This window comes from Armigeres subalbatus, chromosome 2, assembly GCF_024139115.2.
Source record: "Armigeres subalbatus isolate Guangzhou_Male chromosome 2, GZ_Asu_2, whole genome shotgun sequence".
Classification (NCBI taxonomy): Eukaryota; Metazoa; Arthropoda; class Insecta; order Diptera; family Culicidae; genus Armigeres; species Armigeres subalbatus.
In genome coordinates, this window is record NC_085140.1 from 12367608 (window position 1) to 12394639 (window position 27032).

At 40.0% G+C, this 27032-nt stretch overlaps 1 protein-coding gene across 1 annotated transcript in view; it reads left to right on the forward strand.

The window, feature by feature from the left end:
* LOC134217770 (acid sphingomyelinase-like phosphodiesterase 3b) overlaps positions 1-27032 on the forward strand; it is a 352324-nt gene that overhangs the window by 177454 nt on the left and 147838 nt on the right. Inside the window, exons 3-4 of the mRNA XM_062696588.1 lie at positions 5671-5739; positions 20337-20496. Coding sequence (XP_062552572.1) covers positions 5671-5739; positions 20337-20496 — 229 coding nt within the window. The remainder of the gene's footprint in view (positions 1-5670; positions 5740-20336; positions 20497-27032) is intronic.

Sequence of the window (27032 nt, forward strand, 5' to 3'; positions counted from 1 at the left end):
TTTTTCGGGCACTTATTCTCAACCGATTTGCTCGCAACAAATTGCATTCGACGCAGAATCCTGTCCCATTGTTTCCTATTTGAAATTGGCCAGATTGAACTATGGGATCGAAAGTTATGGCCAAAATATAAAATCATACGAAAAAATCGCGTAAAAAATGTCACTCATTTTTCGGGCACTTATCCTCAACCGATTTGCTCGCAACAAATTGCATTCGACGCAGAATCCTGTCCCATTGTTTCCTATTTGAAATTGGCCACATCGGACTATGGGATCGAAAGTTATGGCCAAAATACAAAATCCTACGAAAAAATCGCGTAAAAAATGTCACTCATTTTTCGGGTGTGTGTGTGTATATATATGTGTGTGTGTGTGTGTGTGTGTGTGTGTGTGTGTGTGTGTGTGTGTGTGTGTGTGTGTGTGTGTGTGTGTGTGTGTGTGTGTGTGTGTGTGTGTGTGTGTGTGTGTGTGTGTGTGTGTGTGTGTGTGTGTGTGCGCAAAACTACTCAACAAAATGTCACTCATTTTTCGGGCACTTATCCTCAACCGATTTGCTCATCGCATTAAATTGCATTCGACGCAGAATGTCTCATATTTTCTTATTGAAAATTGGCCAGATCGGACTATGGGCTTAGATATTATGGTCAAATTACTATTTATTGTGAAAAAGAGTTCAAAAAAGTCTAGCTCATTTTTTCAGCACTTAGACTTCATCTATTCCCCCCCAAGCAACACAAGTTCAACAAATCTGGTTGCAGTAATATTGTGACTGAATCCGGTCATATATAAGTTACTGTGATTGATGTGCAATAGACTGGCCCAGATTAGTATGCGGAGAAAAAAATGTTGTCGAATTCCACGGGGCACCCCCCAGAATTGTGTCTTTGGGTGAGAAAATCAATCTCTGAAAATTTCAGCTCAATCGCTTGTTGCATAAGCTGACGCATTTGATTTGAAGTTTGTATGGGGATTTCAGCCAAAATGTATAGGAAAATACACCTCCGTCACTCATTCGATCTGGAAATTGGTTCTGATTGCTCGATTGACCTCAGATTTGCAAAAACGGCAGTTGGCATGCTACAGAACAATTTCACAGAACATTGCATGATGATTAAATGAACTTTTATATAGTTTTCGGCTGATTTATTAGGAGCTGATTTGTGTATTTTTGGATTTTTTTTATCGAATCGCCTCAGCCGAAACCTATATAAAAGTTCATTTAATCATCATACAATGTTCTGTGAAATTGTTCTGTAGCATACCAACTGCCGTTTTTGCAATTCTGAGGTCAATCAAGCAATCAGAACCAATTTCCAGATCGAATGAGTGACGGAGGTGTATTTTCCTATACATTTTGGTTGAAATCCCCATACAAACTTCAAATCAAATGCGCCAGCTTATGCAACAAGCGATTGAGCTGAAATTTTCAGAGATTGATTTTCTCACCCAAAGACACAATCCTGGGGGGTGCCCCGTGGAATTAGACAACTTTTTGTTTCCTGGGCCAGTCTAATGTGCAAGATGTGTGCTTCTCAGGTCGCTCGCAACAGATTGCATTCGACGCAGAATCTTGTCCCATTGTTTCCTATAGAAACTTGGCCGGATCGTACAATTGGGTCAAAAGTTATGGCAAAAATACTAATTTTAAAACTACAAAATAAAATGCCATTTTTTGCTCTTATGCTCATCCGATTTGTTTGCAACAAATTGCGTTTGGCGAGAATTTTTTTTATGCATATAAAAAAATATGAAAAATAAGACCAATCCACATATTGGTGTTATTTGAGATTTTTCCAAACCTTTTGAACGAACGAGAAAGGCACCATCACCGCTAGGTGGATTAATCTGGGTTTTTTTATGACTAACTGGTCGGGAAGAGTAAGATAATTTCCGAAAGGATTCTTCTTAGTGTTCATTCAGCACTTCCACAGTTATTAACTGCGAGGTTTCTAAGCCAAGTTACCACTTTTGCATTCGTATATCATGAGGCTAACACGATGATACTTTTATGCCCAGGGAACTCGAGACAATTTCCAATCCGAAAATTGCCTAGACCGGCACCGGGAATCGAACCCAGCCACCCTCAGCATGGTCTTGCTTTGTAGCCGCGCGTCTTACCGCACGGCTAAGGAGGGCCCCTCCGAAAGGATTAACAGCGGTTAAATCCACATCAGAATAACAACAAAGCTTGTCGGAATTGCATTACATGATGAGCAATGTTTGGAAGCTGTTCCTTCACCTCCGATGTGGACTGTATATTTGGTGGCCTTGTTAGCGGGGACTGAAGGGGGTGGACACGATTTCGATTGAACTTGGGAAGCCGATTGAGGGTTTCTTTCTGATTGTTTTCGGGTGAGCTTCCTAGGAGTTTGGTGCACATCAACACTTCGAATAAACTTAGTACATTTTGATAAGAAAATTATTTTGAGCTTTTTAGTGGAATGTTTTCACCTGTCATAAGACGAGTTTGAACAATCCCATTGAATTCCACCACTTAATTGTATCCTGACAGATACGTATATCGAGCTCAACAGTAAAGCCGTCTTCAGGTGTCTTGTACTTGACTCGACTTGTCGAGTCGAGTCAAGTACAAGACACTGAAGACGGCCTTACTGTTGAGGTCGAAATACGTATCTGTCAGGATACAATTAAGTGGTGGAATTCAATGGGATTGTTCAAACTCGTCTTATGACAGGTTAGTACATTTATTTAGTCCATTACACAATACATAACATTACATTGGGAAATGTCTGATTATTTATGGAAATGTTATTTTGCTGCCGCTGGAGACCTGACTGTTTAATTAAGAAAATCTAATCAAACAAATTAAACTATTCATGGACGTGACGAAGTTATAAATAAAGTTGGTTGCCAACGGACTTGCTATCGAACATCTACAACTATGATAAATTATGGTAAGCTATTTCAAAAACTTCTTGCGATAAGTTCGGCCCTTTTCCTACATGATATATAGTTCCCAACGCATGACATAAATTACCGAAAATTATCCACCAATTCAGTCAGACTAATATAGTATGGATAAATCAAACGATAAGCCCGTCGACAATGATGCCTATGATACGTTCGGTGAACTTTTTCGACTACATAAATATTCAGTAGGGACAATCGCTTAAGCATTGCTTATCTCAATTGTAGATTTTCTTTCGTCGTACAAACGATGAAGATCCACCACCCGCCAAACAAAGCGGAAACTTCTTCTCAACATCACCGCGAAACAATGAACAAACTACGTCGCATCCCCCCGTGGACCTCGCACACATCTCCGGTCGTCCTTGGGAGTGACATTATTGCTAACCGTATTTTCCACGACTCCGGCACCCGAGACAAAAGAGAGCGGAAACCATCGCGAAACGAAAATGAACACAATGTGTCTTGATGTCGGCGAAGAGGCAACTTTTTATTCTCACGTTCCGCTCGAATCCAGCAGGCCCTGGCTGGATGTTGGATCAACCGATAGGGACCACGTTTCACGCACCAGGCGGCGGCGTCGGGAAGAATCGTCGAGTGGAAAGTTCAATTGTTTGTTCGGAAACAAGATCTGAGCGCGACAAGACATGAGGTGTGAAAATGGTGTTAGTGTGGCGGGTGAAGCGCCGTCGAGGGGCAATGCTAACTGAATCATAAGAGATGAGAAAAGTTGTTGAAAGAAATAGCAGAGCGAAGAACAATGGTCTTCACCACCGATTGCTACGACCTGGGCGGAAGTGAACGAGTTGAAGAGATCAAAGCAGCAATGGCGGGACAATGGAAGTGAAAAGCCGGGTCTTGGAAAAACAGACAAAAGATCTTGACATTTCGCTCTCAGACGCCCCCTTCCTTTGATTCAGCGTTCATCATTGTTAAGCTGATTGCACTTACATCACGAGTTACACCCGGAGGTACAAGCAAACGGTAGATAAAGACCTTTGCGCTGAAAATGAGCATGTAGAAGAGCTCAGGAAAACAGACTGCTATTTAAATCTCTTTTTGAGATGCCGTTTGCTGCTCTTCCTGGTCGAACAGTGTAGCGGTTCCAAGCGATTCATATGTGGATCAATATCGAAAGATGGCGTTTTGATGTTGGTTTGACAGAATTTTTATGCATTAAAAATTTGGTCAAAGCATTGTTTTAAAATCAAGACGAACTGCATTTTTTTAATCATAATTGTGCATAAAAACCTTATAGAAACTGTATAATATTTTGGCATATGTATACAATTTCGGCTGATTTTAATCCAACCACCGTATGACAATTTTGTATTGTTTTAATAAACTAACTGTATAAAAAGCTTACATTCCTTGTATTAAAACCTTTTCAATCAAAGTTAATTGCCTTTTTTGTATGAGCTAAGATTTTGTACAATAATTGTAAGATTTGTTTTTTGGGTATCTATAATTTCACTTTGTATGCATAACGCAGGCATGTTTCATTTTCCCGATATATTTAAAATTAAGGAAACGCAAGAGCCTCACTGCAGGAGGATTAATCAGTATTTGGTAACGTTCGCCCATCACACCGCCTATTTTATTCATTTATACATAACAAATAGATTGAATAATAATTCAAGCAAGTATAAGCCACTGTAGTGTCCCATGGGACAGTTATACTTAAAGCAACTCATTTAATTTTTCATACATTTCAATACCTTTCATTATTCAGTTATTTATTATGATACAAAAATTCGTTCTTTGTGGCCATATACGTTTCAATACGCTTATCGTTTCCAAAATGCATATTGATAAACATCTTAACTTGAAAATTCGTTTAATGTTCCTGTTCAAAGAAAATCCAATATACACAGAGAAAGCAGCTCAAGATTTCAATGATATCAAATCCGCCGACATTGCTTCCCAATTATTTGAATGGCACAAAAATATCATTCACGGTGAATAAGCGCTTCCCATCAGAAAGTTCGATTTGCCAACTTCCTAGCGGACTGTTCTCCATCCGGCAAAATATGGAACCAGATGTAGTCGTGCAATCGATATCCCAACGAGAAGACAGCGAGTGTTTTTCTGCTGCCGCTAAAATACGGCTTTCCGTATCAATCCACACGAGAACATCCCTTGCTTAGAATACAGCACGGATGCCGGGGATGGTTTCGTATCTCTTGAACCACCTTCCCGAAAGCAATAAAAATGCGAAATAAATAAGATTTCTCGGCGATGGTTGTTGGTGTTGCTTCTCGTTATTCGAGAAGGCAAAATCGATGCCGACAAGCGGAGCTGTTCGGAAGTGTAGGCTTCTCCCACTGTTGATGCACCGAGAGCAACGATGCCAACTGTATGAGTTGTTCTGTTTTATTGATACATATTCCTAAATTATGTTTTAGCAATTCCAAAAATAGATAGATTGATTCTAAGAAGAACACCGGATCTGTATATTTCAGTTCGACATTAGTGTAACATCCCTCCGCAACACTGATTGAAGATCTGTAAGAAATTTCAAAACCGTACTATGGCCCGGCCGTCCTGCATTCCGATTGTGAATGGTAAATAACACGGCCCATGAATGTGGCTCTGTGTGCTCCACTTTATTTGGATTCAATATTTGCATGCTTTATGTCGGTTCGATCCTGTAGCCCCCGTCGCCGTCCGTCCATGTGGCTTGCTCTTGCTACACACTCACTTGTGCTAACAGTTTTCCATTCTCTTTTTGCTTGTTTGCAGGATACTTCTGGCACATAACGGATTTACATTTCGACTCGTACTACAGCACCAAAGGAGATATACTACGAAGTAAGTATGGCTCGGGAAGTGGGAAACGTCGAGAGTTGTTTGCCTCCAGGAGTTGTGGAACACTATCAGTTATGTAAAAGGATCGGATTGAAAACGAATGTTTTTTTTAGTGCCGCACAGGTTCGACTGGAGTGCAATAAGTCTTATTGCCCATAATCTCAGTGGACCATTCGTTATTTGGATCAGTGGGATGGTAGGGTGGTGAAATGCAAGCAGCATGTAAGGGATTCTGAGAGTGACATCGAACGGTATTTGATGAAATCCGTCTTAATAATAAGCTTTCATTGAGATGGAACAAAGATATGATATTACTTTTCCAGTAATTTGTTGGAAAGTAAGTGATGCATTGTTTTTGCTTCTGAGAAGGTAGCCAGGCTGGCCTCAGAGGTAGAACGGTATCTTCTATTTGCCGTAATAAAATATGAATTTTGTTCGACCTATTAGATACAATGATTCGATTTTGATTTATATTAGAAACCATAGTGGATTTGAGCTTTGTCCGTACGATGGCCCTCAGGATCGTGCTTGATTACGATATTACAATTATAGTAGTACTTGCGACGGTACCCATAAACTGTCTGTTGATTCCGTGTTTAAGGGCCATTGTTTTTCTACAATATTTCTGCAAGTACAATCCTAGGATCCGCAATGAAGTATCATTACTTCCAAATGTTCAACCGGCTTGTCTCTACAGATTTTAGGCACTTGATCGGCGCAGTGTTATTTGTTCATTTTTTTTTCAATGCTTCATTTTTATACGGATTTTGGTATCTACGGTTGTTCTTCCGCACATTTTTCCTGAGTTTGTTTGCATGGATTTTCTCGCGAGATAAACTGGGGAAACCCGATTTTCATTGGTATATTTTTGGTATATTTTGAAATTTGCGTAGTATTGATTCAACTGCGTAAAAACCGAGTTCAGTGTAAGTATAGAGAGACTAGCGAAAGACGGGAATCTGATCTGGTCGAAAATCATAAAAATGCTCATAAATTATATTACAAGTAAAGTTGGTTTTCGCGCAAAAACGAAAGCTCCATCGGGCTTTTCCAAATAAAAAAGCGATAGAATTACTGCTTGGCGACTGTGGATTGAACGTGTAGTTTTTTGGCTGAGTTGCAGTCTTCTAACGCTACAAAACAAGTGTTAACGCACATATCAGCGTTCGTAATTGACTGATTGTCGGGTTTGAACCTTCTTTTTGTTAGATAATTGTCCAGTAATATGATCAAGTTTTCTTATAGTTTCTTCACTCTAATAACGACACTATTATTGATTGAAACACAATTTATTCTTCTACTAGTGGACTGTATTGAACTTAACTGGACTTTGATCACGACTTGGATTTTAACTTAACTGCCGACGCGAGAATATCTAACTAGGTGACGATCTGACTGTGTTGCTTGGACTGCGAGTCGCAAGGACTGGAGACGGACTCTCTAACTCTGACCTATCTGCTTGCCAGTTTTATAGACTTCATAATGGCATACATTTTTAGCTGAACACATATTACAGTAGCTAGAAACAATAAGTGCGAAGCAATTCACAAGAATACATATGCATATTCGACCACAAATGTTGGAATATTATGACGGCAATTGTTATGAGGCTGCTACCAATCTACTACAGTAGGACTTCTCTATTCCGTCATTGATAAAGCTTGAACAACAAGTTTACTTTTGAACCAGACGGTGTCGGTTATTTATTTTACCTCTCTCAAGGATTGGTAGAAAGTTTTTTTCAATACTATATGTACAAAAAATAATCTTCTAATCCACGAAAAGGTTAGAATAAATTACCAAATCCATCGGATGAAAAAGTAAACTTATTGTTGCTGCTTTACAAAACTGCAGCAGTCAAAAAACTGCAAGTTCAAAAGCGATAGAAGTAATAGCCAAAACCTCCCTACCTAAGTGGCACTAAATATCTTTACACGAAATTTTCCTACTACATATATTCGCTAGGTGTTTCCTCTCCATGCAACTTTATTGGAATAATTTCTCTTCCAGATTGTCCCCAGGAGCTTTGTGAACTATAGTTCTGAGAATTTGCTTATACAGCCAAATTGAAATTACTGCTTCAAGCTTTCCCTTAAAAAAATGAGTTATTCCACCTCTAAGAATTCTGGGGTATTTCTCCTTCTTCATAATTCCGAGGAACACTATAAAATTCATTTTCCAAGAAGATTATATTTTAGAAATAGGTGAGAACTTTTCGCCCAGGAATTATGGGAATTTCCTCTTCCAGGAAGGCAGTTCTAAGGAAGTCTTCCTTCTTCAATAGATTTTTTTTGGGAAATCCTCCATTAAGAATTCTTGGAATTCTCCAGGATTTTCAGAACAATTCTTCACAAATCAGAGTAGTTCTTCAGTAGTATTGGAAAAATTCATGCGGCTTTCCATAGGTATCTCAAAATACTAATAGCTTAACAGACCTCTTCCTGAAATTCTAGGATTTTAGAAAAATTGGAAAAGTGTTTTTGGTGGTGGCTCTTATTGTAGAAGTTGAAGCTAAAAACACTAACCTGAAGCCGTAACTATACTCCGGACAACCCGTCCATTGCTATGGCGGTAATACTTTATTATTCTTTGTAATTGTTTTAAAAATTATTCCTCGAACGTAGACTCAATTTATTGAATTTGAAAAAATGGTGATTTGCTCAGTTACCAAAAAAATATTCATTTTATTAATTTTTTTTTTCAAAATAAATTAGTTCTTTGGCTTTACAGCTTGATGGTCGCATTTTCTATATTTTTCTGTATGAAGGTGACAAATCCCAAACCTGGTCCAAATAATAGAGCAGTGGTCCACGACCCCCTGGGGGACCGCGAGACCATACAAAGGCGGCTGTGAAACCTTTCAGAAAATTCACCTCTTTTTTGTAGTTTAACTATCATGAACACGTTGGTATATTTTTTTGTGCACAAATATCAATTTATTATTTTACTCAAAATCCGGTGATTTGAAAAAGAGTTTGTTTTCCACTCCAACCAAAAGCAACAACATAATAGCTACAATACATACATTTTTAAAAACTTGTAAGACCCTACTTGTAAGAAGTGTAAACTTTACTGCATATGGATTATTATTTATATTTATTTGTATAGGGGGAATGACGGCTTTGGCAGGTTTTGTTCTATTATTGTCAGGGGGGTTTTCAATTACTGATTTTGCTCAAATTTGGCGTAAACATTCGTTGCATATCAAAGAATATTGTTGCCAAATTTCATAAAATTCGGTCGACAAAAACCCCCCTGCCAATAATAGAACAAAACCTGACGTCTGTTCCCCTATAATTATATTTATTGAACGCTTACTCAGACTTCAAATTTCACGAGTTTTTTTATTTCCCCGAAAAAGACACAATTCTCGTGTTGAAACGTCGGGTAAATAAAAAAAATCGTTGTAAAATTTTAAGCCTGAATAGCCGCTCAATGAATATAAGAATCGTGAACTATATCTCTCGACACACGTTTGTTAAAAAAAAACTCTGCACAGAAATGCCTTCTTCTCTACTCTGGCGTACTATGATTATCAAAAGGCAATGTTCTTAACCGAGTTTTCGAATTGAGGGATGGAATTAAAATGTTCTTGAAAAGTCAAGGTAAGAATGATTTTCTTGCCAACCTCTATTAAAAAGCATGGCAGATATGTCGCACTTACCCAACAGACATTTCTGCCGTCTAAGACGAACTGAAGACGACCACACAGTTGTGGTCGAAATACGTATCTTCAAAGATATCGAAGATAATTGGTGGAATTAAATGGAGAGTACTTAACTCGTCTTAGACGGTTGAATACATTCCACTAAAAGAGCTTAATATTTTTTCTGAGACATTTCTGACCAAATAAAAACGCTGAACTTGAAGTTACAGTCAATGCAAACCAATCTGATTCAATTCAGAGACAATTTGCAAGCCTTCGCGACAATACAATGGTAAAACAAAAAGGCACGCAAAGTAATGTCAAGAAATATCAAAAGGCTCAAGCAGACAGCTTTAAGACAACACAACAAACATCGAACAGAGTCCACAAGATCGCGATATATTGAAGCTAATACTGAATACAAGAAATATAACGATTATTTGTATAATGCTCATCAGGATGATCTGCAACGTCGCTTTAAAGCCAACCCAAAAAGTTTTTGGCGTTACGTCAACGACCAACGGAAAGAGTCCGGATTGCCTCCGACGATGACTAACGGTTTGATAGAAGCCAACTCTACCGAAAGTATTGCAGACATGTTTCGTCTACAATTTAGCAACGTTTTCAACAATGAGCAGCTCAATTCACAAGATGTTACTACTGCTACAGCGAACGTTCCCTGTTTACAGAATTCCGAGCAATCGATTACTATCACCGAAGATATGGTAACTGCAGCTGGCAAGGAACTGAAATCGTCTACTGGATGTGGACCCGACAATATTCCTTCACTGGTTCTGAAGCGTTGCATTGTTTCTCTTGCATCACCGCTAACAAAAGTTTTCAATCTGTCATTGACCACAGGAGTTTTCCCAGACTGCTGGAAGCATTCGTATGTTTTTCCAGTATTCAAAAAGGCTGTAAGCGAACTGTCTCTAATTATCGTGGTATAGCCGCGTTGAGTGCCACCTCGAAGCTGCTGGAGCTAATCGTACTTCATAAGCTAGTTCAGTGCTACGCGAATTATATTTCACCAGAACAGCATGGATTTATGCCTAAGCGCTCAACAACTACCAATTTGACTTGCTTCACCTCGTATTTGATACGCCAAATTGAAATAGGTCATCAGGTTGACGCCATCTACACGGATTTATCAGCGGCGTTTGATAAAATGAATCATGAAATTGCAGTTGCCAAGTTTGACAAACTTGGCATGAATGGTAACATGCTTATTTGGCTTCGCTCGTATCTAACCGGCCGCAGCATGTCTGTTAAAATCGGAGACCACGTTTCTTCACCGTTTTAGTTGGGTCCGGTGTTCCTCAAGGCAGCCACCTCGGTCCATTCTTATTCCTGCTTTACATGAATGATGTGCATCTTGTTTTGAAGTGTCTAAAACTGTCATATGCCGATGATCTGAAGCTATATTTTGCGATAAAAGAGCCTGATGACGCTGCCTTTCTGCAACTACAACTGGAAACCTTTGCCGAATGGTGTCACAATAATCGAATGTCATTGAACGTCTCCAAATGTTCGATTATTTCGTTCGGACGCAAACACTCGCCCTACCATTTCGACTATGCAATTGAGAGATACCGCTGAAGCGTGAATCAACAGTGAAAGACTTGGGAATACTCATCGATTCTAAATTAACCTTCAAGGACCACGCTTCGTATATTGTATCAAAAGCTTCATCGCAGCTAGGATTCTTGTTCCGTTTTGGAAAGCAGTTCAACGACGTATACTGTCTGAAGGCACTATATTGCTCCATTGTGCGTCCTATTTTGGAGTATTCGTCTGCCGTTTGGTCCCCATATTACCAGAATGAAATTCAACGAATCGAAGCTCTACAAAGGAAATCCATCCGCTTTGCACTGCGTCGCCTCAGGTGGAGGGACCCGCTTAATCTACTCAGTTATCCTAGTCGATGTAAGCTGATTAATCTGGATCTGCTTGAAGCGAGGCGGAACGAGGTAAAAGTCTGTTTTATCGGCGATTTGTTACAAAATCATATAGATTGTTCATCTCTGCTAAGTGCGTTGAACATAAACTCCCGTTGTCGCAATCTTCGCATGCACTCATTTTTTAGTATTCCCACCGCAAGAACCAACTATGGGTTACATGAACCGTTGCGTAGTATGTGCCGCTTGTTCAATACATGTTATTTTGTGTTCGATTTTAACGTGTCTAGGGAAACAAATAAGTGTAGTTTTAAATGTATTTTATGTTAGATTTATATATAGTGTAGTCCTGAAGTCATTGGGGTATAATTTTATCTGTTGGCCTAAATAAATAAATAAATAAATAAATAAATAAATAGCACCTGAATGGCGATATGGCAGACAACGGCGGTGGTATGGTAATAAACATAGGAGCACGCACGCAGGACATGCGACTTCCGGCTCCGAATTTCCAGGAAATCCAGGAGGAGATCGGTCGGCTGAAAAACAACAAAGCCCCTGGATTTGACCAACTACCAGGAGAGCTGTTTAAACACGGTGGTGAGGCACTGGCTAGAGCGCTGCACTGGGTGATTACCAAGGTTTGGGAAGATGAGGTTCTGCCGCATGAGTGGATGGAAGGTGTCGTGTGTCCCATCTACAAAAAGGGTGATAAGCTGGATTGTAGCAACTACCGTGGAATCACATTGCTGAATGCCGCCTACAAGGTACTCTCCCAAATTTTATGCCGCCGACTAACACCAATAGCAAAAGAGTTCGTGGAGCAGTACCAGGCGGGATTTATTGGTGAACGCTCTACCACAGACCAGGTGCTCGTCGTACGTCATGTACTGCAGAAATGCTGCAAGTACAACTGCCCACTAGGGCAGTTCACATTTCAAAAATGTTCGAAAATTCCATCTCCCATATATCTATTAGCATCATTTTCCCGGCAAAATTTCAGGCAATTCGGTGGACATTTAGGGGTGGCGCGAAATCAATTTATATGTTTATATGGAAATTTGTATGGGAAAAACTTAAAATTTATTCAAATCCCCTACAACTCTTAAATCGTGAAAAATTCAAATAAACATCCCCAACCTCCATTTTTGGAATCTATTTGAGTTCAACCAGTGGGTAACTCAAAAATTTTGATTTTTATTTCCACTGCTACGTTGAGGCTAATTAGAGTAGAGTGGGGCAAGAGTGCGCGTGGGGTAAGAGTACGTTTTCGATTTTTTTAAGTAATAAGAAAAGATAAACTAGCAGCACTGCATCAGTTCGACAGGTATTCTATTATCATGTGTAATTGTAAACGATTTGAATAAACAATAAGGGAGATATGGAGTTAGATTACTTTTTGGTCGTTTTGCTAAAAATAATTGCATTTCCGCAACTAGTATTTTATTACCATATATACGTTCAATCAGCTGAACATTATACCATTTCGATAACCTATTGTATAGGGTACTTTGTGGTACAGAACACTAATCCGGTTGGTTTTCCAAGAAGTCAAAACCATTACTTGAACAATTTTTGGGACTGTGGGGTAAAAGTACGCAGGAACCGGTGGGGCAAGAGTACGCATATGAAGCTTCAAGTTATGATGTCAAACCCGTATCTCCGGTCGAAATTAGACTTCTTCCAAAGCGTAAAGATCCACAACTAAGAAAAAAGGGACAGAATTCGAAATGATCACAAGTTTTTAGGATAAGTTGAAGTAATGCGGTGTTAGAAAGGACTTACCGAACAAAGCACTGAAGCGAAATAATGAAATTGTATTAGGACTTGTTGTACACCTAAAAATAGTACGAAAACACAATTTCATCTAAATGATAATTTCATTTAATCAAAAGAAACATTTATAAATTACAAAACGTTTAGCTGGGAGGGGTTGTGAGATGTGTGACGATCCATATAATTTTTAGAGGATTCATACAAATAGTGTAAGATAGGGGGGAGGGGTAATGAAATAGCCAAATTTTACGTTACGTGATTGGTGGACTTTCTCTAAGGAAAATGCCTTTGTATACGCCACGCGAAACCTGAAATTTATTTTTACCTTTGTAGTTATTTGTATTTATAAAAAGCAATGGTTTTTCGTATGAAAGTGCACATTTTTAGGACCCCCTCCCCCTTTAAGAGTTACGTAATCTTTAAACATTCCCTAATATATGCTCAAACATCAATTAAATGTTATTAACTCTTATTTGTGTTAATATTTACTTAAAGCACATGATTGGATAAATGCGTACTCTTACCCCACCCGATGCGCACTTTTACCCCACCGGTGGGGTAAGAGTGCGTTTTTCACTTGTCTTGCAATAAGGGTTCTACTATAACGAATCTCAATAATTTCAATATTTTTTCCACTGGGTAACATAAAGGAAGAGTATATGAATCATCGACACTGATTTGATATGCAGAAGCTTGCTTCATAAGGGCCACATGATCGATTGAAAACTAAGTGCGTACTCTTGCCCCACTCTACTCTACACCATTTTAGCCATTTATCTCATATTCACACCGTCAATAGAACCGGTCAATCCACTCATAACTAATGTGTTATCCGGAAGTCTTATTCATATAGATTCCAAAAAGGGAGGTTGGGGTTTTTTATTTGAATTCATCACGATATGACAGTTGTGGGGAGACTTGAATAAATTTGAAGTTTTTTCCATACAAATTTCCATATAAACATAAATTGACTTCGCGCCACCCCAAAATGGCCACCGAATTGCCTGAAATTTTGCCAGGACTCCTATATTATCAAAATAATGCTAATACCCAAGCAACACAATTTGTTTCATATGATATAATATGGCTTTTGTACGACAAACGCACAAGTATTGTGTCTTAATGTTCGAGACTTTCATTTGTACTTCTGTACGACTGAAAAAGCGCAGAAGGTGGAGCGTATAAAACATAATTTAATTTTGTCTCAAAATATGTTTCAAGAAACAAACTGAAACATGTATGTAGGGCAAAAAAAAACATGTTTGGCTATTAGGAGATTCGAATTCAAATCCCCGAAGTTATGGCCGCGAACATGCTGCACTATACCGAATTTGGTTACGCAAATGACGTTATTAAAAACTAATAACTATTCGTGGATATAAATGGTGACGAGCTCGGTGGTTTAGTGGCTACCGCTTCTGCCTTATAAGCAGGAGGTCGTTGGTTTAATTCCAGGCTCGTCCCTTTCCTACTTTGTATTTCTATCTTAGTTATTTCTGTGTTTCACGTTCTACCAGAACGATTCCTACTGTTAAACCTTCAACACTTGAAGAGGTGAGCCAGCCCAGGGCTGCAAACCTCTATAATAAAGAAATAAAAAATAATAAAAAAAACCTGCAACACTAACAATCCAAAAACCTCCCGTGGCACCTATGAGAGGTCGTAGAGTTCTCTGCATCTTACTTAAGTAGGTGTCCAACTAACCATCCTTCCCCTTCCTCAGCATTCGCAAGGACGTGGCCAGGACAGATCTCGACTATTGGAGAGTGCATTACTACCATCTAAGAGATAGCGATTAGTCCCAAATCAATATCTGTGGTAACGGATGAAAATGATGCTACTCTCATACAATAGTCTTGGCTTGTACCACCTACGAATTTGTGCGAAATGCTCAATGCTTATGCTAATGCTAATGCTAATAACTATTCGTGGATATAAATGTTCAAATTCAAAAGTGAGTAACTCCAATAACCTGTTTGCCTGTATGTCTTTACTGTAGAAGAATCTGATATTTGTCGTACACAGATAACTAACTTCCGCTACTCTTCAGTTACACCTAATAATTAAATGTGTACCGAAATATTTTGTTCCCGTCTTATTTTCAGGGCAAACTATTCAAAATAAGAAGCACAAGCCATCCGATGTAAACAGTTATGTTTTAAAATGGTTTTCAAAATGCATTACAAAAACATTTTGTCACAGCTCCGGTTATACAAGTTCATTTTAGTAAAAATGTTGCAGAACATGTTTGTGAATACCGGGAAAAGACTAACAAATTACTTAAAACAATCTTCTTGTGGCTCAATTACAGCAAGCCAGGAAAAAATCTAGTTCGCTACAAATAAGTAATGTTAAATTGACTGTCTAGACAAATTTGTGACATATTTGTTTTGTCATACACTTTTACGACTGGTTTTAGACTAATTTCATATACACTTAATCAAAGTTATGTTTTCGGTGCTACTTGGGTAGACATATGGGAGTTGGAATTTTCTAGCATTTTTGAAATTTGAACTGCCCTAGTGCCCACACATCATCTATTCATCGACTTCAAAGCCGCATATGATACAATCGATCCGGTCAGCTAATGCACGAAAACGGATTTCCGGATAAACTGATACGGTTTATCGAAGCGACGATGGATCGAGTGTTGTGCGTAGTTCGAGTTTCAGGGGCATTCTCAAGTCCCTTCGAAACACGCAGAGGGTTACGGCAAGATGATGGTCTTTCCTGTCTGCTATTCAACATCCAGTTATTTGGTTTCGCCATTGACATTGATATCATGGCACGTAACTTTGAAAGGATAGAGGAAGCCTTCATCAGACTGAAAAGCGAAGCTGAATGGATTGGATTAGTCATCAACACGTCGAAGACGAAGTACATGATAGGAAGAGGCTCAAGAGAGGTCAATGTAAACCACCCACCACGAGTTCCTATCGTTGGTGACGAAATCGAGGTGGTTGAAGAATTCATGTACTTGAGCACACTGCTGACCGCCGATAACGATACCAGCAGAGAAATTCGGAAACGAACCATGGCAGGAAATCGTACGTACTTTGGACTCCGCAAAACGCTCCGATCGAATAGAGTTCGCCGCCGTACCAAACTGACTATCTACAAAACGCTTATTAGACCGGTAGTTCTCTACGGACACGGGACCTGGACGATGCTCGTAGAGGACCAACGCGCACTGGGAGTTTTCGAAAGGAAAGTGCTCCGTACCATCTATGGTGGGATGCAGATGGCGGACGGTACGTGAAGGAGGCGAAAGAACCACGAGTTGCACCAGCTGTTGGGAGAACCATCCATCGTTCACACCGCGAAAATCGGACGACTGCGGTGGGCCGAGCACGTAGCCAGAATGTCGGACAGTAATCCGTTGAAAATGGTTCTCGACAACGATCCGACGGGAAAAAGAAGGTGGAAGGAACAAGAGGTGCACAGCGGGCAAGGTGGATCGATCAGGTGGATAACGATATGCGGACCCTCCGCATACTGCGTGGTTGGCGAAGTGCAGCCATGAACCGAGCTGAATGGAGAAGACTTTTATGTATTGCGTTGGTCACTCCGGCCTTAGTCTGATAATAAATAAATAACAGTAGTTACATGACTACATATTGCTAAATAAGCTTGAATAAATGTACAAATAATTTCTTCTCTGTATCGCGTAATAAATATAATATTTTTTTGGACATGGCATCAAAATTCTACAAAAGCAGGTTCATCTATCACTTTATGGTATGTCGAGCTATGCAATGTAGCACGATAACATGAAATCTGATTGTTCTATGCAGCAACATGATTTATTGGCAAGAATGATCATGTGAAGTGAATTAGATTGTACCTTTTTGGTACAAATTTATCATATTTAAGCCCATTTTTCTTAATTGCAAAAAATAGCGTGTGCTCGTTGCAAAACTCGATTTTTTCAGCACGGCAAGCTTTGTTGGATAAACGTACAACTCGTGCTGAAGAAATCATCTTTTTGCAACTAGTTTTACAAACTACAATAAGTGACGTATTGAGATATTTAAAAACTATTCAGGGATTTCGACTGGATCTGTTGCTTGTAATTGGGTTTTACGGCTTTCAGTTTGGGTAATTGGGTTTTACGGCAATGTTGACAATTTTAAATCATTGCCAACGTTTCGATCTGGAAGATTGGATCTTCATCAGGGCTCGACATTAATCAACCTGTATATTGGTTCCAATAGAGAGGTTGGTTGATTTTGATCCCTGATGACGTTGGCGATGATTTGAAATAATTATCAACATTTCCATGTGACTGAAAGCCGAAAAACCTAATTTAAAAATATTATGGTGGTAATTCCAAAGAACTTCCCGAGCAAATTTTAAATAATTTCTCAAACAAAAATCCCTTGATACTCCGGAGAGTTTCTCGTAGTAGTTCCCTATTTTGGAAGCACCCTAAAAATTTAAGTTGTATTTCCGAGCATTCACATGTCATAGATTATTCAGTAATGAATAACATGGTCAACGAAAAGTATTGAATTCACGAAAGGAAGAAACGGGGATAGTCGTACCAACTATTCCACATACAGGGTGTAATGGTGACTGAGCCCGGCCGATACGATACGATACGATACAGAACGATACGGAACCAAAACAGATTTTACCAGGTTGGGGTTAACTATGAACCATTAGCATGAGGTCCGAAACAAAAGAGAGCAGGTGGAACTGGAGCAAAGTTTGAAACGGAAGTTTGGTACCCTGGAGCACGCAAGGTTCCGCGCTGCTTGTCTGTCTCGGACCGGCTTCGACCGATACCCTACAATTTACCAACAATTTTCGCTTAAACGCCAACACACCCTAGAGCGTGATGCGGAAACGCATGTGAAGCCGTCCCGGCTAACTCTTTCAGGGCGGGTCTATCGATCGCGATCCAATCTCCAAAAATAACTCAACGGAACAACAAAGTAGTTTTCATGTTCAAACTATTTATTTAAAAAAAAAGACTTCAGGTGGATATTGCAGTTTTGGCATTCGCTCTCATCGTTTGGCTAGGTGTGCGGTTGCGTTTAGCAAAAGTAGCTATTCTGAGTTTGTGTGGATCCATACATTTTCGATTTAATTTTGGAAATGTTCTTAACCTAGGTATTGATATGCGCATTCAATGAATAAAACTAAAAAGGTCTGACCTGTATCGTTGGCAACCGTCGTTGCTTACCGCTGCTGCAAAGACTCGGCGATCGGATGACGGCTTGCGCGCCACTCGAGTGGTCTGCATGCGTACGTTCTATCCGGCAGCGGGAGCGTAGTCGACCGCTGGGTGCCGGAACGAGATTTGATTTTTGTTGACGACGAGCTTCCTAACCGGCAGCGGGAGCACCGTAGACCGCTGGGTGCCGGAGCGAGATTTGATTTTTGTTGACGACGAGCTTCCTAACCGGCAGCGGGAGCACAGTCGACCGCTGGGTGCCGGAACGGGACTTGATTTCACTTGCTTTCGTATGGTGAGCTGCTCCGTCGAGCAAAGCGTTGTGGGAACCCCTATCGACCACTTTATATGCACACGATAACGATTCGGTTTGGGATTTGTGCTGTTCACGTGCGATCAATCCGGCCGCGGGAGCACAGTCAACCGCTGGGTGCCGGAACAGGGCTGGCAATTTCCATTGACGACAGAACGTGACCGGGTCGGCAAGATGTTCGAAGCTGCGATGATGTTAATGCTGGTGTGGCCCCTATGCGTCCACGGCTTCAGCGCTTCATTGGTGTCGACTCCGGTTACACGTGTGCGGTGGGCAGATTGAGGTTATCGATGTGGACCACAACCACGACGTCTTCCTAGCCCAACAAAAAAACCTTCGTTCGAAGGTTTATCCTTCGAACGGCACACAATCAGTGTTGGTTATCTCGAAACTCCATACAATTTAATATTAATTACCTTTAGTATCACTACAGTTCGCCCGGTAGTGAACAATTTCTTAAAACTTTCTCCCACTCGTATTCTGATTTTACGCCTTGTTATCTCGAGTGCCAAAGTGCAAGAGGCCTGAATTAGTATTCTTGGCTAATTCTTATCATCCAGAGAGATTAAGAGAGAACTCGTCTAATAACAAAATGTCAAAAATTAGGCTAACGTTTCGCGCAGCCGAGTTGCGTTGGAAACAGGCAGGCGTTACGTTTTATCTTGGTGCAATGTTTTTACCACTATTAGGAAGCATTCCAAAGATGCTCAACAGTTCAACTTTTGTTCTTTTAATTTGTTTGAAATAAAACTAACGGTTATAAGGGGGTATATGAAAAGGTGGCTGTCTAGGTTTCGATGCCATTACTCGTTCTTCGAGATAGAATTATATTTTTTTTAACAAAGCGAAATAAATCGTAACCCAATATTTTATATTTCCCTCCAAAATCGTGATCAGATATTATTACTTTGCTTGAATCAGCAATTAAACTGTACTTCCTTCCTTCATTACTACATTAGTTTGTGGGAAAAGGGAAAAAAGTTTAATATTTGTTTTCTTCGAACGGGTCAAAAATGGATATCTTCAAAAATAAATGTTACTCGATTTTCAATTGTGCTGAATCCAATTAGAAACCTTTTCATGAGTTTCATGTGACAATTGTCCAGTACAGAGATTCGCTAAAGTTCTTTCTAGACCGATTGAATGTCTAGAGTAGGTAATTCCTCTATCGTTTCAAATCGCACGAGCCTTGCTAGCAGCCTGGGAAGCATGCATGAAACATTTGGGGTGATGCAGCACCAGTGTTGGTAAAATCAATCACAAGTCTCAGATATCAAGTCCCCCCGCACGAGCAAGCTCGGAATGCATCACGCCTAAGATTGTCATGCTAAATCGCATGTTTTCACTCATTTGCCAAAAAAAATGTTTCGCTAAAAAGGCTTTTAACATCAAAAATATTCATTTTTTATGCGCTTTTACCCGAACGTCGATTCATAGTTTTTGACAGAAGGGAACAAAAGAAAACCTACGAAGGTAAAAATGAAAACTCATGACTGAGCAGAACGACGCTGAATTAGGTGCGTTTCAACTCACGATTGATTTGCATCGTTCATGAGTTTAAAATTTTTGAGTTTTTCCAAGCGCACCACACATGGCGAAACTGCGAATTGAATATATGTTTTATCAAAGTCCTTTGATACTTCTGAAAAATAAGTTATTCCATTCAATATAATTATGCACATGAAAGCCGTAATATTTATTTGAAATCAAACCCTTAAGATATTTGCATCACCACCCCAAATGAAAACATATTTAACGAAAGTTCTCTTTATCTCAAACCATCAACAGGTTGTTGGGCCAACGAGTTCAGCTCGTCCTCGAGCAACACCAAAAAGCCCGGCCAGTTCGGTGATTACATGTGCGACAGTCCATGGAGCCTGCTGGAATCCGCATCACAAGCCATGAAATCCAAACAAGGCGATAACGTCGAATTTGTGCTCTGGACCGGGTAAGTGTCACGGAAAACGTTCGATTTCCTCCCCCAGCCTCCCACATTTCCAAACCTACCGGAAATCACGTTTCCGAAATCTGCCCTCCCAAATCACTCCCAAAGCGCTCGTCCATCAAACATTATTAACAATATTCCTACCTACTAACAGCCATAAAACTCCACCCACTCAAGCCGATAAATCAAATAATCGTTTCAAGAAAATCGCGATTCGAAAATATCTCAGATGCGATTTTTTATTGTCCCGTTGATCGTCGTCCCGGCTTTCATCGTCGCCCATTGTCAGCTTTTTCTTCCGCTTTCGTCGATTCGAAATCGGAAACGGTTTGATTTGTGACAATTGTTCTCGTTTGATTCGAAGATATTGTCACACTCGCACAAAGGAGATCCGTTTTATGCGTCATCTACTCGCTTTTTGAATATTTGATCACGCCGAATTACGTAACGCTGTTAGAACTGCTGACTACAGTCACACAACACGCCATGAATAAACAAAATCGGCCCCATGGGAACTCCATGCGGGGACTTCACTTTTGTGCCACTTGGCGGCGTATGAACTTGGATTCGCTTTTTCACTGGGTGGAACGGGTTTGAAAGGGAAAATCAGCTATTTTTCATTGCGGACTAGGAAAGCACGTGATGGGATGAAGACAAATTGTGTTCTCATGTAAACAACAGAAGAAAAGGGCGAACACAATGGATGAAAGGAAACATATCGAACAATACCTAATGTAGAACAAAAATATCTGTTTCCAACATGTCTCTAGTTATGATTCAATTATATGTTTTCAACAAATTGAATATTGAAATACTGTGCTATTTCCAATTTCACAGTATTCATGAAACACTTTCGCAGTCGGCAAGGTTTCTTTACCAAGTTTCAGAGTTGTTACCTTTCGTCTTAGGAAGAAATGCCCAAATACAGAACTAAATAAAATGGATGATTGAAATTGTTTTTAGTTTAAGTTTTGCACGGAACGTTATCGTATAATGTTTGTTGTGTTATAGTTAAACGTGTTCGAGCCCAACAGTAGCACTTCTGAAATCCGTCAAAGTGGTGCATGCGTATGTTAACGAGCTGTAGTCATGCTATCCCACCAAAGTACGTCCAGATTTGTGAGACTGTTATCCTTCCCCACGAAGAACAAAATCGTGCTCATATTTTATTATATATAACATGGCATTTTAACTTCAATCCTCGTGCAAAATAAGCTGTTGGTCATTAACAAAAATCGCAAAAACTGAAGGCCTTGTTAGTTCTTGATTCTGGACAACCTTTATTGAAACAAGCCAACTGATTTTTATCAACGTTATTTCATCAGCCATAATACAAACCCATTTCCGCTGTAACCCCAAAATACCAGAAAACTTGTATAACTCCATTTCCACCCGTTTCCTAATTGAGAAAATAATTTGCTAATTGTTACGCAGCGTGATCTTTAATTTCCCCTCGTAGGTACTTACTCTGAAGCGCCTTCGAGCGCCACTTCTGGCAGGTGGTGGTAGGGAAGGGGTCTGATGCTCCGAATCGTTTCGTCGTTTTCCCGCTTTTAATTTCCATCATCACACTTCCCGTTGCCTTCGCGACGACGACGACGGCGACTTCGCTTCTCCGCCGAAGAGACAGAGCTCCCGTGCCTTTTCGCAAATGGCAACCATTCTCTGGCAATTTCTGAAGCACATCCATAGCAGAAAATTGAATCCAATTTAAATTTTATTCCGTCTGATTTTTATCCTTTATTCGTAATTTCCTCCGGTTTTGCACAGCAAGGTGCTCATGAAGGAGCTACCACCTCGTTCCGGGGAAATCGTGCCTATGCGGATCCGGATTCATTGCAACGTTTTTCCTCGGGTTCTTGGGATTTTTTTTGTTGTTATGCTCGGTGGAGCTCGAGCCTCGAATCGAATAATTAACTTATTCTGTTCGATCTGATTTCTCGTTAATGATTAAATTGAATATTTTTTCGGTTCGCTGGGTGCACCTTTCCGGATAGTTGGGTGGGGGTAATGAAGGGCGTAAGAATTTTCTGCGTAATTTTTTGAAGCATGTTTTTCCACTTGAATAATATTTTCAAGGTGAGAAAAAGAAGGAGCATGTCAGACTTTTTATTTTTGGAAGGGGGACTGCCAATTTGGATATAGCTTGAGAGGAACCGCGTTTAAAACCAAAGATATTTGAATATTGGAATTCAACATAGAAAGTCAATTTGAAGACATTCAAGCTTTTGTGCAGTCATTTATTTTTGCGAAGACATCTTGGAGATTTCATTAAATATAGTTGAAAAGCAAGTTTCTGATGGATTCTATTGACTATTTACTCAGTTTTTGTCACTTACACCCCTTTGCATTTGACATTCAAAAATAAAACAGTTGAACTTGCTTTAAATTTGCCAGCTTTCTATGAAATTTTGTATCGATTTTAGGATAAACGTCTTAACAGCATCCGGAAGAATTCCTTGTTAAACTTTTATATAAATATTTAAAAGTATAATACTCATTTGACATTTATTTTTACTTCTATTACAAATGAATAATTGAAAATTGTAAAGTCTTCTACAGGTTTTGTAAGAGAAGCTAGAAAAATTGTAAGGTGTCATATGATATTCGTATCAAAACCAATTTCGCATATGCTCAGTTCTTATTCAGATCTTGTAAGCATACATGTTCGTATACACAAATGTGAAAAAAATCTAACATCCGCTGGATCTTCTAATAACATAAGCTCCTTTACAATGCCTGTCTGTAACATCATGACTTGTTGCGTTGGTCTATGTCAAACTAATATTCTATATCGAATACGAAAATGGGGCCTTCCTTAGCCGTGCGGTAAAACGCGCGGCTACAAAGCAGAACCATGCTGAGGGTGGCTGGGTTCGATTCCCGATGCCGATCTAGGCAATTTTCGGATTGGAAATTGTCTCGACTTCCCTGGGCATAAAAGTATAATCGTGTTAGCCTCATGATATACAAATGCAAAAATGGTAACCTGGCTTAGAAACCTCGCATTTAATAACTGTGGAATTGCTTGATGAACACTGAGCTGCGAGGCGGCTCTGTCCCAGTGTGGGGATGTAATGCCAATAAGAAGAAGAAGAAGATATCGAATACAATCAATGTGGATGTAATAGGTTTTCATTAGTGCTGACTCAAGATTATTCTCCCTTACACTTTGAAATTATGAACGCTATTTCAACCATTGATACCAACAGCTTAACCAAACTCCACAATATAGCGAGCCTTGTGTCCATTGAAATCCATTTCGCCCGCCAAACGCAGCGTTTTTTTCGTGTGACAAACAGTCTTCTTATCATCCCGAAAAGCATGACACAGGAATTTGGACTTAGGCGAGGTATTCCTAAAATTACAGCTCCACATCAACGACAGAGCTGCATACACGATCCCATCATCCACCATTGAGAGATGAAACGAACGGAAAGCTTTGCGCCAGCAGAAAAAAAAAGTTCATTCCGAGCAACACATCCGGATAACAGGAAGCAAGATGAAAACGATTGTGAAGCGACGACTCCGGGCGGGATCACAGAAGAGGAGACTTCATGATGCTTTTTTTGTCCGTCGGCTTGGAGTCGACGGACCACCCAATGACGACGTAAGCGACATCAGGCTACGAAGAAGAGTGTGGTGCTCTACATGGTGGAATTTTGTGGCCTTGACGGCCACAATGGGTAACGTTCATACAAATTTGCTAACAAGCATATTTTTGTGCATGGATAGAGAAGTACTTCGAAATTTTACTCTCGAATTATACACATGAGAGGAATGTCATAAGTAGTTTAACTTTGGATGAGATATCACTTGAATGAATGCAAATTGATGCAATATAGTATTCATATTTAAAACATTTTTGAATTTGTTGTTATTATTATTTTGTTATTACATGTATGAATAAAACATTGGGCCTTCCTTAGCCGTGCGGTAAGATGCGCGCCAGAAAGCAAGAGAATGCTGAAGGTAGCTGGGTTCGATTCCCGGTCCGGTCTATGAAATTTTCGGGTTGGAAATTTTCTCAACTTCCCTGGACTTAAAAGTATCTGTTTGCACTCCAGGCAAAGTTTGTGGATCAGCAAGATCATGCAACGGCAAGGCGAGTGAAGTATCAGGGCAGCACAATTTTATGTTCTTTCCCGTTCAGTTTTCAGTTGGCGCGAAATCACTTTTCCTCATTAAATTACAGTAAAACAGTCATATCACATTACTTGGTCAAACTTTTCTATTTTGCACTGTTCTCCGCACGATATTGCGGGAGGGTGGTGTCCGTTGGACGATCGATGTTGCACTGACTGTTGATGGTCTCTCTACCTGCTGACTCTAGTGGTAGAAAGGCACGATTCCCTTCTTGTTGTGTGGTCAGCTCGTTGTCCAGTCGAGTAGGTGTACAAGATGAAGCATCCGTAGTGACTGTATACTCTCCCTAGTATGGTGCAATCATATTCGGTGCAGATGTGTTGAGTCACATGCAGAAATAACGTTCATTTCGATCGTTGTATGCGAATACCGTTTGTAGCTCATGTCATGTAGTCATGATATACGAGAAAACCTCACAGTTAACAAATGTGGAAGTGCTTGATGGATACGAGCTGCGAGGCGGCAATGTTCAAGTGGGGAATGTAATCCCAATAAGAAGAAGATGAATGAATCTCAAAATCATTTTATTGAAGACAATTTTTTCTCTACATACTTGTTGGGATGCTTACGACTGTTGTGCTCAACTTCGTTAGACTTTTATCGGCTCTTTCAGTCTTATAAGGCAACTAAAACGTTATTGCGTCTATTTTCCGACGTTTCGGTGTACATTTCATCTTCTTTTGCCTCTTAATCTCTCAAGAAGGTGAAGTATACACCTAAACGTCAGAAAATTGATGCTATAACATTATAGCTGCCTTACAAGACTGAAAAAGCCGAGAACGTATGGCCATACGACCTTTTCGGCCAAATAAACTTTTCAAAGCCTATTCAGCCAAATTACCTTTTCAGCCAAATGACCTAGTCGGCCGTATGACCTATTTGACCAAATGAACTTTTCGCTCAAATGACCTATAGGACCAAATCACCTATGACCTTTTCGACCAAATAACCTATTAGGCCAAATGACCTAGTCGGCCATAGGAAAGTAAAAATGTGTATCGAGTCCGATCGTGTTTTCTTCAGTAAGCAGAACGGTCGGCCGATCATCAAAATTTTGTTGTGCTTTGTGTGGGTGAGTAAATTAATCAGAAAGTAAAAATGTGTATAGAGACGACAGGACTCGTTTTCTCAATAGTAAGCAGAAAGATCTGCCGATCGTTGAAATTTTGTTCTGCTTTATGCGGGTTGGTAAACTAAGTGAGTAGTCGTCGCGAAATGAGTAGCCATCGGGAAAGCAAGTATAGTGCGTGAATTATTCGTCACGAGCAGAAGAAAGCATATCTGCTTGATATTGGATGGATCATGCGCTTGTATTGCGCTTTGCTCCGGTTGAGACAAGTGCGATCTTCCTTAGTTTGGAGTACCTATCGGGCAAGTGAGTACAGAGTGCGGTTAAGTCGTCCTAAACGGGATTCCTCTCAAGTTTTATATGCCACTGGGTGTGCATGGTTTAACATTTTTCTCGTGGCAAGACAGAATTAATGTTATTTCCCATCCCATAGATTGCATAACTTGCCGAAATGAATCCAGATAAATTATCCTTTGTGACCAAAACGATATCCTATCCTAAGACAATCGTGGAGATGCAGAGGTATACTCGGTCTCTAGTAGCAACGAGAGTCGTACTAACCATCCTTCCCTTCCTATATGACCGTAAGGACGTGGTATGCGCCGATATTGACTTTAAATATCTGAGCTCCCGAAACGTGTACATTGAGAATGCTATTCCCAAACTATCATTGGATTCATCGAAATTAATTTATTGGCTTTTTTCGGTGATATTTATACTACTCAAAGCGAAAGGGAGTAGATGAAAGTAATGAAGATACAGATTCGATTGACACCGCAAGCGAGCGGCAAGTATGAAATGAATAGAAACTGAAGATTAGCAGAGGGCCATATGAGAGAACAAGCATCGCTGTTATTTTGGCCAAATGACCCTTCCGGCCAGAGGACCCTTTTGACTAAATGACCCTTTCGGCCATATGACCCTTTCGGCCAAATGAACTTTTCAACCAAATGATCTAGTCGACCATATGACCTTTTCGGCCAAATGACCTGTTCGGCCCAATGACTTTTTCGGCTACATAACCTATTCGGCCCTATAACCTTTTCGGCCAGATGATCTATTCTGCCAAATTACCTTTTCAGCCAAATGACCTAGTCGGCCGTATGACTTTTTCGATAAAATGATCTATTCTGCCAAATGTCCTATTCGGCCAAATGACCCTTTCGACCAAATGACCCTTTCGACTAAATGACTCTTTCGGCCATATGACCCTCTCTGCCATATGACCCAAATGACCCTTTAGGTCAAATTACCCTTCCGACCAAAAGATCCTTTCGGTCGGTCTGTGCGGCCAAATGGTATATTAGGCCAAGCATTTTTCTGC